The following is a 17586-nucleotide window of genomic DNA, read 5'->3' on the forward strand; positions in this document are numbered from 1 at the left end:
TGTAATATATATATATATATATATATTATTTATTATTTTTTTATATAATATTTATTATTTTGTTTTTGTATATTATAATATGATAAATTATGTTAAATATTAACAATATATATTTTAATATATTAAATATTATTTATTAATTTTTTTTCTAAATTTTTGTTTTATCGTTATTATTGTGTTCTGTTCTTTTATCTCCTTTTTTTTTTTAGGTTTGTAAATTTTGTTTTTGTAAAAAGAATAAAGAAAATAATATTAAAAATGTGATAACATTATTTCGAATGTTCCAATAGACGTCGATTAATGCAATTATCTATTTAAAAAAAGAACATTTCTAAAGATCGTCCTCATTCGATCTTACACGACGACGATCAGTCGAATCGACGTATGCAATAATTCCACTTGTTTCGATAATAACTCAAAGACTGCACTTTACCGATGCTTCGTAATGCTTGCAATTACTTCGAAACACGATTGCGACATTGTCTACGTTCTTTTACGAAACATATGCTAGGAATGAAAAGGGAAGCATGTTTTAATGGAATTAAAACTCTGGCAAATATTTGCAACTCGTTGATGGCAATCATTTTGAATAAAAATGAAAGAATAGGAAGATTTTATCTTCATTTATTTTTTTTCTTCTTTTTTTTCTTTCTTTTTTCCTTTATTTATATTTGCCAATGCAAATAGCAATAATTATTAATTACGTGAGATGAAAACGTTCACGCATTGAAAAGAAATTAAAAAAAAAAAAAAAAAAAAAAAGTAAACAAATATAGATCGTTATTAATTTTCCAACGAGTTCGATTTCATTAGGAGAAAAAAAAAACTGGCGTATGCACTTATGTATGATGCATGTAAGAATTTATACGCTTTCTTCTTCTTCTTTTTCTTCTTCTTCTTCTTCTTTTTTTATTACTTCGTCCTGTTATTCATAACTTAACAGCCTAAATAAACAATTTTGTTAGTTCTTGGAGCCATTATTTTTATTTTACCGAGTGTAAATTGCTAGCCACACTCTAGAACCCACCCCTTTATCTGGAAGCTTGTGACATTTTATATTTTAATAAAAAAAAAAACAAACAAACAATTATAACAAAAATAGTTCTATTTGATTAGTATGAATATCATTATACAATTAATTTAAGTTTATTTTTGTATTGTGGTGCGTAATGGGTTAAAGAAATAGGGGAAAGAGAATCACGAATGGGGTAGTCTTGTTGAGGGATAGAAAACCTCGAGAGGATTATATTCTCATACAACCTAACCCCATATGTGTTCTTTAATTATTATTTCTTTTCTTTTATTTCAATTTTTTCCATTCAAATTTTCATATTATCTTTTTGAGGTTATATACATCTTTTGATGCATTTGTGAAACAAATGATGTGAAAGTGAATTTTTATTTATACGACAGGATACATTTTAACAGGTTGAAGTTAGTCAATATTTTTTGAATCTATTGAAAAGTTAGACTTTTCGATATATTATTCTCTCTTATTCGTTCATTCATGATTTCACCCTTCTTACGGCTGCGTTATACGGGTCTGCATATTATTCGCGGAACAGCCGAAGAAAATTATTAATTCCGGCAATGGGCGATATGGGAGGAAGGGGAAGGTGTTAGGGGAACTTTTAAGGCTGGAATTTATCCCCATACCGCCCACGCGAACTTCCACAAGGCAAAAAGGGTGATCGGTAATCCACGATTTATTGGTCGTAGCCTTCCACCTTTCGTTTCTCTTTTCTTCTTTCTTCCACTTATTTTCATCCTCTCTCTCTCTCTCTCTCTCTCTCTCTATCTCTCTCTCATATTCATTTTTTCTTTCTCTTTCTGTTTCGCGAGAAATTCACTCCTCGTCTTCTTTCCGACCTTTTCCCTTCTTCTTCTTCTTTTTCTTCTTCTTCTACTCATCCTTATATTCTTTCTTCTTCATTTTCAAGTAGGAGGAGAATAACCAGTGGAAATGGTGCCACGCGTGTGAAGAGTTGAGCGTGGGTGGTTGGGATAAATTATCGGCTTAAAGTTGAAATTTCTGAGATGTTCTTTCTGCTCCCGGGGACTTAACCCTTTCTCATCTTACCAAAGAAACACACACACACAAATATATTCATGCAGTTACTTACACGTGCATAGATTTTCTACTTTTACTTATTTCCCCATTCTAACGAAAAGCAAATCGTAGCTTCGAATCGACGATAATTGCCATAGTTTAGCATTTTATCGCATCTTAAGCCATATTTGTTGTTATTTGTATCAAGCAAACTGATATGGAAGATAATACTCTCTCTATCTAACTTTATATAACTTTGTATATATTCAAGTATCTAAATACTAAAATTTACTTCAAAGGTACAAGAAAATCTGCTTGTATCGTTTTTTATAGAATTCGCCAAATATAATACACCATTAAACATGCAAAAGGTGCTTATAATATATTGTGTAATTTGTATTATAATATGTTACAAAATAATCGTATAATATAATATATTTATTTAATTATGTTATTAATATATTATATAAATAAATATATTATTATTCTATATATATATATAATATATGTATATTATAATATAATATAATATAATATAATATAATTATAAATATATTATTATTATTATTATTATTATTATTATTATTATTATTATTATTATATATAACATAAATAAACATCTAGAATCTAACAATTATAAATTTATATTATAATATCAAATTCTTCCAATTTCATGACATAGTCCATTGTCATAATTAAACTTATATTTAACTTATTTTAATTAAAAAAAAACAAACAAACAAACAAACAAACATTAACGTAAATCAAAATAAATTTACACTTAATAATAATTTGGACACAACGAATTGATTTAATACCATTTTTAATGATGAAAAATAAGAGAAAACTCATAAATCTTAGATGAAAGTTAAGTTCGACGTGAAAGTAGGAAGTTCATTTAAGTTCCCGAGTTTTCTGTACAACTTCGTACACCGGACACTCGCACGGAACTTGAGACAATTCGATAAATAACGCATTCGTAGGGACATGTTTATGCGTTCGCGTGGCTACCACCAATGAATCGTGACACGACTCCAGAACGAGAACGCGCACAAATAGAGGGCCCTTACGCGCCGAAGGGAATTATTCGACGATTTATTCCCTCTCTCTCTCTCTCTCTCTCCTCTTCCCCCTTTTCTTTGGTTATACTTCTTCTTTCTCTTTCACATTTACGGGACCCTTCTTCAACTTACTCACTTGTACAACCATCAACATTACCATCACACCATAACCCATCACCAACACCAACATCGGCCCTTCTTGATATCATTAAGGAAAGCATGATGAGTGGTGCTTTGTCGCGTAAATTATAATTTCCTTCTTGGCAGATTTATGTATTATCCCTACTGGTTCTTCTTTTATACAAACTTGTTCTTTCTAATTAATTATTCTTACATTTATTTCTCTTATTCGTTTCATTATTACTCAATCAACATTATTGTATAATTTTCATGAATTCGAAATATATTTTTAAAAAGATTCACATGCAATTTTATTGACCGAATCAGAACACGAATCTAAATCTTTCAAATTCGTGTTTTGTTTGCTCATGGTTGCTCTAAAAAAGTAAGGGTGGTAATATTTTAATCCTGATCATTGTAAGAAACGAAGGTTCATGAATTCGAAATATATTTTGAAAAAGATTCACATGCAATTTTATTGAATCGTTGAGTTAACCGAATCAGAACACGAATCTGAATCTTTTGAATTCGGATTTTGAAATCTTTTGAAATAAACTCAAAATCATACGATATTTACATCAGTTTCTGTTAAGAAACTGAAAGACAATATGGAAATAGAAGTGTTCGTACTTTTAAGTTTTGCTTTATACATTTTGAAGTTTACGTATGTGTAAAAATTGATGTGTTTTTTACTCATCAATTAAATTTACAGTAATTATCTTCAATGAATGATTAAAAGTATTGTGTGAAATTATGTTGTGTGAAACCGTGTTGTGTGAAACTATGTTGTATAAGACCTTAGAGCTAGTACAAAAAGTATGGGAATTTTCAGACTGTTTATTCCAACATCTTTATTTCAACACATTTATATCGATATTTTTGAAATCACGTATACTTTAAAGCACACATACACACACAAAACTCACCTACTCTCTCATTTCTTTAGATACATACTTCTATATTCTTCATAACAACAAAGGATAACATCTCTTATACTTTTACCTAACAAAAAAACATCTTCGTTTATCCTAGAATATCTATTTATATTTATAAGAAGATTGTTTTTACCTTTTCTTGAAACCATCTATTTTCTTTTGTCTATGTGAGAAACGTATTTATTCTATTTTGAAAAGAATTACTTAAAACTAACTAGAAAAAAAAAACCATTGACGTATATATCTAACGTAGGCATGATGCAATAAATTTACTTAATAAATTAATCATCTATATAAACAATTTAATTTTTATTAATAATAATAAATGTCTGTACAAATCCAAAACAAAAAATATTATATTGTAATTTTTGTTAAAATATGAAATAAATTTATTTGGATCATATCTACATTTGATATGTACGCCAATGGTTTATTTCTACTTAGTTTTTCAAGTAGCTAGCTATTTTAAGAATAGACTAAATACATTTTCTCACATATTAAGAGAAAATATAATACATGGTTTTAGAAAAGATAAAAACGACCTTCCTATAAGTGTAAATAAATATTCTAAGATAAGCGAAGATGTTTTTCTGTTTAGGTAAAAGTATAAGAAATATTATCAACTGTTGTTATGAAGAATATAAAAGTATGTTTTTCTGAAGAAAAAGAGAGTACGTGAGTTTTGTGTATGTGTGTCCTTTAAGTTATACATGATATCAAAAAGGTTGAAATAAAAATATGTAGAAAAATATATTAGAATAGACGGTTGAATTAAGAATGTTAAAATAAAGTTTAGATGAATATGTTTTAATCCTATTATTAGTTTAAATGAGATAAGACAAGATCTACAGTGTAACAGATCTAAAATAAGAAATGCATCTTGAATTTAAGGCTTAGTTTTCATTTTTTTAAACTCACCGTTGCGTACAGTTCGAAGTCGTAGCACAACTAGAAAGCATTTTTAAATCTTACATTCATGTGAAAAATATTTTTTTTTAAGTTTAATCGTAAGTGGGTACTTCTGACCACATCCCTTGTTAAGTTAAAGTATATGTGTATCATTTCAAAAGTAATTAATAAAACAATTTTTCTCAAAAGAGAAATTATAATTTAATCATGAAAAACTTCATTAGGGAACAGTTATTGTTCGTCATAATAGTAGATTTATCGTTTATACGTAATTCTCCTTGAACCCTGCCCTTCCCCGCTACCCCTACAGAACTACAGTCCAGCGCAATATTCAGTCGTACCAAAGAGATTTAATAAAAATAAACTAAATGATAATATATATATATATTTGATTATGAAAAAAAAATTTAATTAAATCATTAATGTTATAGGTATGGCAGGTAGTATGGGACAAGCTGGAATGGCGCCGTACTACAACCCAGCAGCAGCTTACGGAAGTATTTCTGCAAGTATGGCTGCTGCGGCCGCAGCAGCAGCTCAGCAGTCGGCAATGTCTGGACTTGGTGCACCTGGACAAGTAAATTCTCCACACTATCATCCTTATACTCATTATCCTGTAAACGATATGGTCCCCCATCAATACCCCAACACTTCACACCCTCCACACCCACCACACCCCAGTACTTCATACTCTAACACTTTACATCAAAACAATTTAGCACCAACAACCAACATTTCATACTCCAACACTTTGCCACTAGCATATTCGAACACTTCATATTCCAATACTTTACCACCAACAACCAACGTTTTATTCTCCTACATTTCAAGACCAACAACCAACGCTTCATCCTCCCACCCTTCAACACCAACAACCAATACTTCATACTCCAATGCTTTACCACCAACAACCAACGCTTCATGCTACAACACTTCACCACCATCAACCAACGTTTTATACTCCTACATTTCAAGACCAACAACCAACGCTTCATACTCCAATACTTTACCACCAACAACCAACGTTTCATGCTCCAACACTTCACCACCATCAACCAACGTTTTATACTCCTACATTTCAAGACCAACAACCAACGCTTCATCCTCCAACCATTTAACACCAAAAACCAACACTTCATACTCCAATCCTCCAACACCAACATCCAACGCTTTATGCTCCAACCCTTCAACACCATCACCCAACATTTCAGACTCCAACACTTCACCACCAACAACCAACGCTTCATCCTCCAACCCTTCAACACTAACAACCAACACTTCATACTCCAACACTTCACCACCACCAAACGACACTTCATACTCCAACACTTCACCACCACCAAACGATACTGTAATTTCCACCATTTTATCAGGACTAAACAACATTCATACATCAACAACCAACGCTTCATACTCCAACCCTTCAACACCAACAAACAACGCTTCATACTCCAACCCTTCAACACCAATAACCAACTTTTCATACTCCGACTCTTCAACACCATCAACCAACGCTTCATACTCCAACCCTTCAACACCAACAACCAACATTTCAGACTCCAACAATTTAACATCAACAAACGAAAATGTATACACCACCATTTTATAAAGACTAAACAACATTAATACACCACCAACCGACTAACGCTCCAACCCTTTAACACTAACAATCAACAATTCAGTCTCCGACTCTTCAACATCCTAAAATAATTCAATTCACTTTTTAAAGTAGAAGACAATGAGTACAAAATTAGTACTAATTAATGTTTACTGTTATCTGGATAATTCTAAGAAGAAAGATTTGAAAACTATTACTAGGATACTAGGTGCTGTTTGAATGGAACTGCAAAGAAATCTTGAAAGATGAAGAAACGAACGGGCAATTTTAAAAAGAAATTAATTCTAATAATTTTATTGTAGATTTTATGTTTTTTGTTTTCATCACTTTTATACATTTTTAACACATCTTGCGCGGAAAACGACTAAAGTCGTTTTTAAAGGATTGTTGCATGTTAAAAAGAAAATCTAATAAAATTTAAAAACTACAGCTATTTTATACAGAAAGAATTTTGCTTCTGAATTGTATAAAATCGCCCCGCCGCACAGTAAGACTTTGGCGGTAAAATAAACCGTGCAAGATGTGTTAATACTTTTTTATACTTTTTTTTATACAATAAGAAATTTACACTTACTGTAATGCTAACAGATTAACACTTTGACTGTCACGCCTGAAGAAAAACAAATAACGGAAAACGAGATACAATAAGTGATATATAAGACAACATTTTCTTAATTGTTCAACAGCATATTCTAGTAATATTATATTTAATTGTTCATTAGTATCTTCTATTCAGCATTCATATCCTAATTTATATTAATATAGGTAATGTTCAAATTGCATTAGCTCTTTGGTTGCTATGGACGCATATGTGCGTCAAACTCAAGCCACCGATGAATAATGCATTCTTAGCAAATTATAAGTAGGCTTTTTGATTGTTGTCTCGTGTATGTATTAGGAAATTATTTTTATTGAAAGCTGACAAAAACTAGACATTTAGGTCTTTAGCAATATTATTCGTTCCAATATCAATGGAGAAGCTGAAGATATATATTACGTTAGGCAGAATTTCATTTTAATGATATTAATTAATGAATGTAATGAAATATTATAACATCTGTACTTTGTCGACAAATTATATAATACCAAATACGTTATATGAAAATAAGTAGGAAGACAAGAAACGATTGGTATAGAATATGTACACTAATGTACACTACACTAATTATTCCCTTAATTAGGTTTAAGTAGGCAATTTTAGGATAAATTTCAATGTCTGTTTTCAGAATAATGGAATAATTTATTCTCTTAGTTAAAGATATTTAAAGAGAAAAAGAAGAAGATAAATAAGAAGAATGTTTTTCTGTTAGTGTGATGTGAAAAAACAAGAGAAAGAGAGAGAGAGAGTATGTGTATGTATGTGTGTGTGCATGTATGTCCATTTTAAATAAAACTATTTTATTAATAGTAGATTCTTGATAGGAATAGGCAAATACTATTATATACGAATCTATTTTTAGAGATTAGATAATGTGTATACATGTACATTACAAATAATTTCTTAAAAGTGTGCATCTCTGTACCTGTAAAATATTAGTCTCACGGTATGAAGTCCTAACAAGATGACGATGAAGAAGAAGAAGAAGAAGAAGAAGATGAAGATGAAGATGAAGAAGAAGATGACGATGAAGAAGAAGAAGAAGATGAAAATATTAGATAGATACTTATTGTTAAAGGTCAGTTAAAGGTGTTTTAAAATCTATAGAACAAGTGGCACATAACAATTTTTATAGAAATGCAATCCTTTTGGCAAATCATAATTGTCAATCGCAGATCGTAAATCTGTACCTGAACCTGAGGCCATGAGTTAAATATAAAAATGAAGGATGAACGTGTAAAAAAAAAAAATCGTTATTGTCAATGTAAATTCATTTAGTACGAGAATTATTATCTTTTTGTCGAAAAAGTGCCAACGTAGATATATCGTCGCGTATCCGTGGATTAATCCTGTGCCCTTGGACGGATCCAGTGTTGCTTCTATCAAATTTGAATCATTTCAAAACTATAAAATTCTAACTGCATATCCGCAATTGCATTAAAGTAAACTGCATTCATAATAAAAATAAAGTTTATTTTTAAATAATTAATTAATATTTTTTTTTGCACAAATTTTTAAAAAGCCTCGGCTTACTGTGTAAACTATTTATTATAAAACTCACGTGTTTCGAGTGTCTATAATAATATCTACATGGTGCTCTAAAACAAATCATTTAATATTTATAAAATATACAGGATACATTGTACTGATGTGAGTAAAAAAACTTTAGTAACCATAGATTGAAAAGTCAACCGTTTCTGAGATATAAACATTTTTGTTTTTGTTAGAAACATGATTAACTTGTTACGTAATTATAATATAAAAAAAAAGCTTCATATTCTTCATATTTATCATATTCAAAATGTTGCTTTATCTTAATTGATAGTTTTTTAGCTATTAATCAAATGAAATAGCATGTTTGTCAATAAGAAAAATATGTCATTTTTCAGGTCATTCCATTTTTCGAATAATAATAAACGTAATTATAAAACATATGTCATTTTTCAACATAACAATAGGATTTTATTGCATTTAACTGTATACTACTAAACATATATTTTTTTGAAAGTCAAAGTTTTATTAAAGTAACATAATCATAGCCAATACAATGTACCCTATATACCCTGTAAATATTGAATGATTTTTTTTGTACAATTTAAGATAAAATGACAATCGAAATACCATTAAAGTATATTCTCAGCATTGTGCACTTTTTGAGTTTTTGCAATGGTAGTAAAGCAACAATTCTGCGATCAGAAACATTTGCCATGTTTATTCAAATGAATTAGACGTTCATAATTGCCAAAGATGGTATTCTAAGTTTAGATCGGGTAATTTTTGATCCGTTTGAGACTCCTATCCATCAAGAAAAGCAAGAATATTAGGAAACAACATAATAAGAACAGAAGTGAAAAGCAAATTCATGTTAGACAATCGAAGAAACGGTCAAACAACTTTAATCAACCTTGATCTACCATCCAAGAATATTTGCAACAGATTAGAAAAATAAGCAGAACAGGTATTTTGAACCTCCCATAATCCGACCGAAGAGAACAAAGCAAAACGATCCATCACGTGTAATGAATGGCTTCAATGGCACCATATAGAACCTTTTTTTCAACATTTAACCATTGGAAACGAAAAATGAATACTATATGATAATCCAAAACGCTAAAGGAAGTAGTTGATCTGTCAAAATGAGAATTATGATATCTCATAAAAGCTCTGTTAGTTGTTGTTAATTATATTAATTACGATAATTGAACAAAAATTTTGTTATTTCAATTTTAAATGATAGATAATTAAACTAACGAATTAATTAAAAATATATATTTATATATATATATATTTGTACATATATCTATATATAGATATATTTTATTAGGTTTATTATTGTACAAAAACATAATTAAATTGCGAAAAAATAATAAACTTAAGAAATACTTAGTTTAAAAATTTATAAATAAGTAGGAAAAAGATTACAAAGAAATGAAAGGGGTCGAGATCAAAAGTAATCGATTTGACGAGGAATACTCCATATATACTATATTGTTATAGTTAATGAACTAACTTTTGCCAAGTAAATAGCACCAAATTTATTATAGTAGTAACAAAGTTTGTATAACAAAAGTTATATGAAAAAATGTTTATATAATGTTAGTTCTTTTTTCTTATATGGAAGTAGCTCTGAAATTTAGAATTTTATTTTATTGTTTTATATAAAATTTTATATTTTGTTACAAATTTGTTAATAATGGCAAACGGACTAATCCAACGATGTGTAACAATAATATTTTTTAAGGTCAACCTTGAAGACCAAGTCTAGTTAACAAGTTGTCCTCGATATATAGTCGTTTCGAGAAATGACTGTATTTTTATTGATCATTGTCAGGTTTAATATTTAATGTTGCATATCATTGGTGTGCAATATTTGTTATAGATTATATGTTAAATGATGTATAAAAATACATAAATATCATTTTTAGATTTTATATACATATTTACATGAGAGACAAAATTTATCATAGCTGACAATGATCATTATAACCAAATTATACACGAACCAATGTAAAGTCAAAGTGTTAATTGAAAAAAGAAAAGCAAGTTTCAAAATTTATTTGAATTTTTTTATACAATGTTAACAACTTTTTTTATATCATAAATTGCTTAAATTAAATAGTAAATAAAATATTGCATTACACTGAAACAAAACAAAACAAAAATAGTCCATCTTTCGTATTTCTAACATTAAGGTAAAGGCATCAGTAGTTGACCAGTTAAGACAAATGTTTATCTTCAATAGTGATAACTTTTTACATTTTTATTGAATAGTAAGTGGTCCCAATGCGTCAAGATATTACATAAATTTGATTAATTTGTATTAGTAATTGACCATGTATGTCAACTTCTAAAAACAATCAGAATGATATGATTCTGTTAATTGACGAGAAGTGTTCAAATTTTGGTACATGGTCAATGACTGATACCTTCACCTTATTGTACACTATAACACTATTTATATTATAAAATATGAAAGGTGTCTTTTGACACCTTTCATATTTTAACTTAACATTATTCTCCAAGTTTATATATTTGTTCCCACTTTTTCTAGTTTTTACTACTAGTCTATTGTCATCCATTCTATCTACATGATCTCTCCAATCTCTTCTTTTCCTTTTTATCCATCTTACAACGTTTTGTATCTCACATTCCTTTCTTATTACCTTTGTTTCTCCTTGTGTCTTTTAGTGAGTACCCTGTTATTGTTCATAACGTCTCCATTTCTGTTAGTTCTCAGGTACGCTGTGTTATCGTGGACTCTGCCCTTGTCTCATGGATCACTATTGGTCTGATGCAAGTTTTGTATATTCCTATTTTACTTTTGATGTTCACATATGTTTGTTTCTCCATATGATATCTCATATGGTATCCAGAGATTATACAAGCTTTAGTTGTTTGTTCCTCTTCTAGGTTTCTGTCACTTGTGATGATCACTCCTAGGTATTTATCAACATAACTTGGTTGATACGACTACTACATTTATTTCAAAATAAGCTTACGAGCTTTTGGTTCACCCTAATCGGTAGATAAATCGTAGATAAAATATAGGTCATAAATTAATCGTATTTCTAAATGTTTTAATATTACGTTTTGACATAATATATAGAAAAAAAAAGAAAAGAAAAAAAAACCCCTAGAAATTGAGAGACATGTTTGGACAATAGGAATGAGTCGAAAGGACGGTATCTTTCGATTCTTTGTATGTTCGACGGGATACAAAAGTAAGGACAATTAGTGAATGGAAACGATTCGGCGGGAGTGACATCGGCAAGTCGATTTGTCGTGATCCCTCTATAAGGGGGTGCACGACATTCGCACAAACACCTATTATCGCGATACCCACGAAAATAAGAAGACCACCCACCAGTTTGCTTCTCTCTTCTCCCCCTATTTCGTGAAGGAAAATATTGCTATAGCATTTTTACGACTAACGATTCTCGTTTTCATATCGTAGAAAAAGGTTTTTTGTCAAAGAGTCTATTATTGACAAGTCCAATATTTTATCTGAAAAGGGAGATAAACGAGGAAGATCATTTTTTTGTTTGTTTGTTTCTTTTTTTTTTTCTTTCAATTCCATCAATAATAATAATAATAATAATAATAATAATAATAATAATAATAATAATAATAATAATCTTACAAAATTGTTCAACGTTTTAAATCGAATATATATGCAATCGTAGAAACGTTAATCTAATAAATCCGTTCGCAGTATAATCGCATTATAATATAAAACATAAATCGAATTTTTATAGAACAGAATGACAGAGACGATTATAACGACTTAGTAGACACGTTTCTTGTATCGGATTCGAGGATAAACGGGGAGAGAATCTTGTCTTGATACTAATTGGCGATGAGAGAGAGAGAGAGATAGTATTAAAAAAAAAAAAAAGAAAAAGGTTAAACGAAAAATAGACACGTGGCAGAATAACTCGTTTAATTCAATATGACGAGATGAGATTATTACTTTAAAGAAACTTTCTTTTTTTCGTTTGATCGTCTATGAAGAAATAAAATAAAATAAAATAAAATAAAACAAAAAAAAAGAAAACAAGGGGGAGAAGAGATGACAAAAATATTCAACTCGTTAGACAACATGCATAGACTTGATGAAACTTCAAACACTTATGCAATCCTTTTTTTTGTTTCGTCAGAAGGAAAAACCTTCATAGACACCATAGGCCCGGTACCTGGATAGTGTAGGATTCAACCCGTCTGGGTTGCGTGGTCCATCTAAAAAACCTCCCGATAATCTTATGAACTATCGCGTAAAATAGGAGCAGTCAGAATAACTGTTTGAAAAGCATAATATTATAATCAGAATTTGCCCCCTTTTTAGTAAACTAGGCTAGAGTTTGCCCCGCTTGCTTCTAAAAACTTGACGCAACCCTAACGCTATTTGGATAAAAGTTAAATAGCAGGATTGTTAGAGAGAAAAATTGGTGGATATCTAGGAAAAAGGAGAGTTCGAATAGGAAGTGATGGTGATGGTGGTGGTGATGGAGGTGGTGGAGTAGGAGGAGGACAGTGCAGGTACGTACGCTTCATTCGTGCGTTAACAAAGAGGCCCCAGGGTGGCTTCGCAAACAGAAACCGGAGACCGTGGTCTGTGTATGAATTTCCGCAGCTGGCTACGGGAGACAAACAGATAGCTAGTTATTTCTGCATTCAACGGCTGAATGGCCGACGCGTCTGGAACGACGCTATGCCGCGATACAAGCGGCTATTATTGGCAAAATGCGTCGAGCACGTTCGAAGAATTCCAAGGTGACTGCTATCATCGTTTCTTCTTCCCAACATTCTCTTCCTTTTCTTCTTCTTCATCTTCTTCTTCTTCTTCATCTTCTTCTTCATCTTCTTCTTCATCTTCATGTTCGTTTTCAATGCTGAACTCATAGAGAAGATGAAGGAGGAGGTTTCTTCATTTGTGTTTTTCTTCTTTCCTTTATTTTCTTTTTTATTTCTCTCTTTTTCTCTTTTTTCTTCTTCATCCTGTTCTTCTTCATCCTTTTCTTCTTCTTCTTCTTCTTCTTCTTCGTGTTCATCTTCAGTGTCAGAACTCGATGAGAAGATGAAGGAGAACGTTTCTTCATTTGTTTTTTCTTCTTTCCTTTATATTTTTTGTTATTTCTATCTCTTTTTCTCTTTCTTCTTCTTCTTCTTCTTCTTCTTCTTCTTCTTCTTCTTCTTCTTCTTCTTCTTCTTCTTCTTCGTGTTCATCTTCAATGTTAGAACTCGAGGATAAGATGGAGGAGGACGTTTCTTTATTTGTTTTTTTCTTCTTCTTTATTTCTATTTCTTTTTCTCTTTCTTCTTCTTCTTCTTCCTTCGTAGTACTACTAGAAGGAAGACTTAATTATCTTGCATTCGTCGCCATCGCTCTTCGTCGGCCACGGTATGTCACCTTTAAAAAAATATACAATGACATCCCTACCATACTTGTCTCTTTTTCTTTCTCTTTCTCTGTTTTTCATTCACAAAAGAAACCCATTCTTCATAAATACTGTCTTCGTATACACGAAGAAATGAAAACCCTCAGAGACAAATGATAACACAAGGTTAACGCGATAGATAAGAAATTTGTTATTCAATCTCAATTTCTTAAGATTAAGAAATACGATGATAGCAGAATATTGAAGAAGTTGTTTGAAGAGAAATTTCTTTTCAGTAGTGGGGTAACACACATATTTAGAAACATTAGAAAGAACCGGTAGCAAAAGGAGTTTCTTTCGGGTTTTCTTAGTTCGGATTTGAACTGTTGGAACCGAGGTGTAATCCATTGGGAGTAGAAAAGAACGAAAGAAGGAAGTGTTGGTAGGGGTCCGGGGAGAGAGGGAAGAGGTTTGTGTGTGAGAGGAACGCGAACCGAGACTAAGACTGCATGTAAATCATCCGGACAAAGCCGCTTAACGATCCGACAAAGGGAATCCTTCGCGATCCTTCGTCCACGAATTATAGAATCGGGAATACGCACATTCGTTTCCTTTCTTTCCTTTCTTTTTTTTTTTTTTTTCTTCTTTCGTCTCCTTTATTTGGCAGTCGGTCGTTGGAACGATTCAATGAGAGAAAGGGACAGATAGATGGATAGACAGATAGGAAAGAAAGAATGAATGATAGAAAGAGATGGTACCATCATTGTCGCAGAAATACTACGCAGTCGTACAGCATCGTTAGAAAATTTATATCCATTAGTGAGTTCGTCCTCACGCACGAATAAGCCAATTCATTGGCAAATCTTTCTTCTTAGATTTTTTTAAATGACTTGCCATTAGTGTGAATGCTTAAAAAAAAAAAAAGGCAATGTTTAGGAATTTTTTATACAATTTTTGTATGATGTATATTAGATCAAAAAATTGAAAATAAAGCGAATTATTTTCAATTTCCCAGAGTCCAAAAAAATGTATCTCTATTGCAGATATAATAAAACCGAATTTTCAAAAATTTCACACTAATGGATACACCTAAGTTGAAGTGAATTGAATTATATTCATGTATATGTAATTGCTTGTTATTTTTTTATAAAATAGAAAATAATTAATTAACACAATAATTAATTAACACAATAATTGTTTGTTAACAGGTTGTCAGTTCTATGGACGCGATGAAATATTCGATCGAGGCTGACAAATATCGTGGACCATACATGCCACCAAGCACATTGGGCATGTACTCCGAGGCGAAGTATCTCGATTCAAGTCCAAAATACCTCGACCGTAGCTACCTGGATTCGGCGAAGGCATATTTTGAGCAATCGAAGATTTACATTGACCCAAAACCATCGATATCCGATTACACTAGACCAAGTTACGAACCTAACAAACTATACGAGGAATCAAGTCCTGGTAGCGTAACTGGTGGTGGTGGTGGTGGTGGTGCTGGTGGTGGTGGTAGTGGTGGAAGTGGGGGTGGGGGTGGTGGTGCTGGGGGTGGTTCGACAAGGTCACCAGCTGCGGATTCACCGGATATTAATAAACAACACGAGAGAACGGAACAAGGATCCTCCAGTGGTAGCTCAACGTCAACGTCATCAGCAGCGAGTCCTGGTGCCAGTTTATCGACTTATTATCCGGGTCCGGTCCAAGCAAGTGGTCTTCTAGGACCACAGATGGGTCAATACGGTACCTATCAAACGACACCAGCACCAGGAAACGACTCATTCCGGCGTCCACTCACTGTCATCTTCTGACCCGATAGAGCATAGCTCTGATCGATTTTTGAAGAGCAATCTACCTGAATACAACGAGTTTGTAGCTCGAATCAGGGTAAACGTGATTCACGATAAAAAATTTACAACAAAATTCAATTAACTTAAGGTAAACGTGAATCTTATAAGATTTTCACCACGTGTCCAAAAATATTTGAATTATTTTTTTCTTTTTTTTCTAATTTTTTTTGTTTTGTTTTTTTTTGTTGTTATTTGTTTTCCTTTATTTTATGTTTTTTTATTTTTTTTTTTAGTTTACTGTATATAATTTTGATCTCTTTTAATTTTTATGACAATCATTATGGGATGATTTTACAAATTTTGTGGTTGTTATACTGTAAATTAATTATTATAGACAAGTATATTATTTAATTATACTTGTAAAATTTTTATCTATCATTGACAATGCGATCTTGAACATAAAATTTGTTTATTTGTCTCGACGCAGAAAAAAAAAACGAAGGGAGCTGGAGATCACAACACATTCTTTAGATTTCATTGCTCTGCAATTAATGATTTCCAAATCACCCTGATCTTTAAAGAAATTTTGACCTAAAAAGAATAAAATATTATTATTTATTGAATATTATTATATTAAATAATATTATATATTTAATAAAACTTGTCTATATATGTAATTAATACATTTTATTCTTTTTTTTTCTTTTTTTTTTTTAATTTACGGATTCGTGGTTAGAAAGTGCCCAGAAAAGTAAAAATAATAACAAATAACGAACCAACGAATCGCTGTCGTTTATGTATTTATTTAGAAAGGAGAGAAAGAGAGAGAGAGAGAGAAAAAATAGAAACAGAGAAAAAGATAGAGAGAGAGAGAGAGAGAGAGAGAGAGAATGAGAGAAAGTGAATATTTGAATATTCATATTCGTCGATTAGACGAAGATCAGTAAAAAAAAAAAAATATTAGGTATACATAAATAAATGAAGAAAAATAAAAAAAATAAAAAATAAATAAAGAAAGAAAAAGTCGTCGGGTGGTTTAAGCTGTCATTAAAGGGAGATGACAATTTTTGACAACTATATAAGTTAGCTCGAACCACCATAGAAGATCCGAATATATATATATATATTTGATGATATATTATGAAGGATTTGTAAATAAACTCCCTTGTGTAAATAATTTAGCAAGAAAGAGTAAACTTTCTCACGTCAGTACGAAGACGCTCGGAAAATTTCACTCTTCTGCCCTTCGATCGGGTCTTTAAAAATCGCCTTTTTCTTTTTAAACTATGACTGTAATTTTTTGTTTTCTTTTTCTTCTATTTCTACTTCTTCTTCATCTTCTTCTTAAAATTCTTTGCATCTATCTTTTTTAGATTAAAGTCATACATACCTATATTAGAGTAATACAATGATAAGAAATTTTTGTTAAAATTAGATTTTATATATTTTAATTTATTTTTTTTTCCTTTTTTTTGCTTTTTTTTTTTATTATAAATGAATTCTGCGATTGTATTATCCTTTAAATATCATTACATTTCTTCTTTTTAGTTTATTCTCTACAAGCAAATTAGATTTGAAACAAAATTGTAATCATGATATAATTACAAATGTGCTTATAATTATGAAA

At 30.8% G+C, this 17586-nt stretch overlaps 1 protein-coding gene across 1 annotated transcript in view; it reads left to right on the forward strand.

Annotated features, from left to right (window-relative positions):
- Window positions 1-16006, forward strand: part of LOC107074262 (uncharacterized) — a 36704-nt gene extending 20698 nt beyond the window's left edge. The window contains exons 5-6 of the mRNA XM_089170622.1: window positions 5507-5652; window positions 15375-16006. Of these exons, the coding sequence (XP_089026748.1) occupies window positions 5507-5652; window positions 15375-15980 (752 nt within the window). The 3' untranslated portion in view covers window positions 15981-16006. The remainder of the gene's footprint in view (window positions 1-5506; window positions 5653-15374) is intronic.
- The last annotated feature ends 1580 nt before the right edge of the window (window positions 16007-17586 follow it).

Source organism: Polistes dominula, unplaced genomic scaffold (assembly GCF_049000335.1).
Source record: "Polistes dominula isolate Pdom_NZ unplaced genomic scaffold, Pdom_raw_medaka contig_79, whole genome shotgun sequence".
Taxonomy (NCBI): domain Eukaryota; kingdom Metazoa; phylum Arthropoda; class Insecta; order Hymenoptera; family Vespidae; genus Polistes; species Polistes dominula.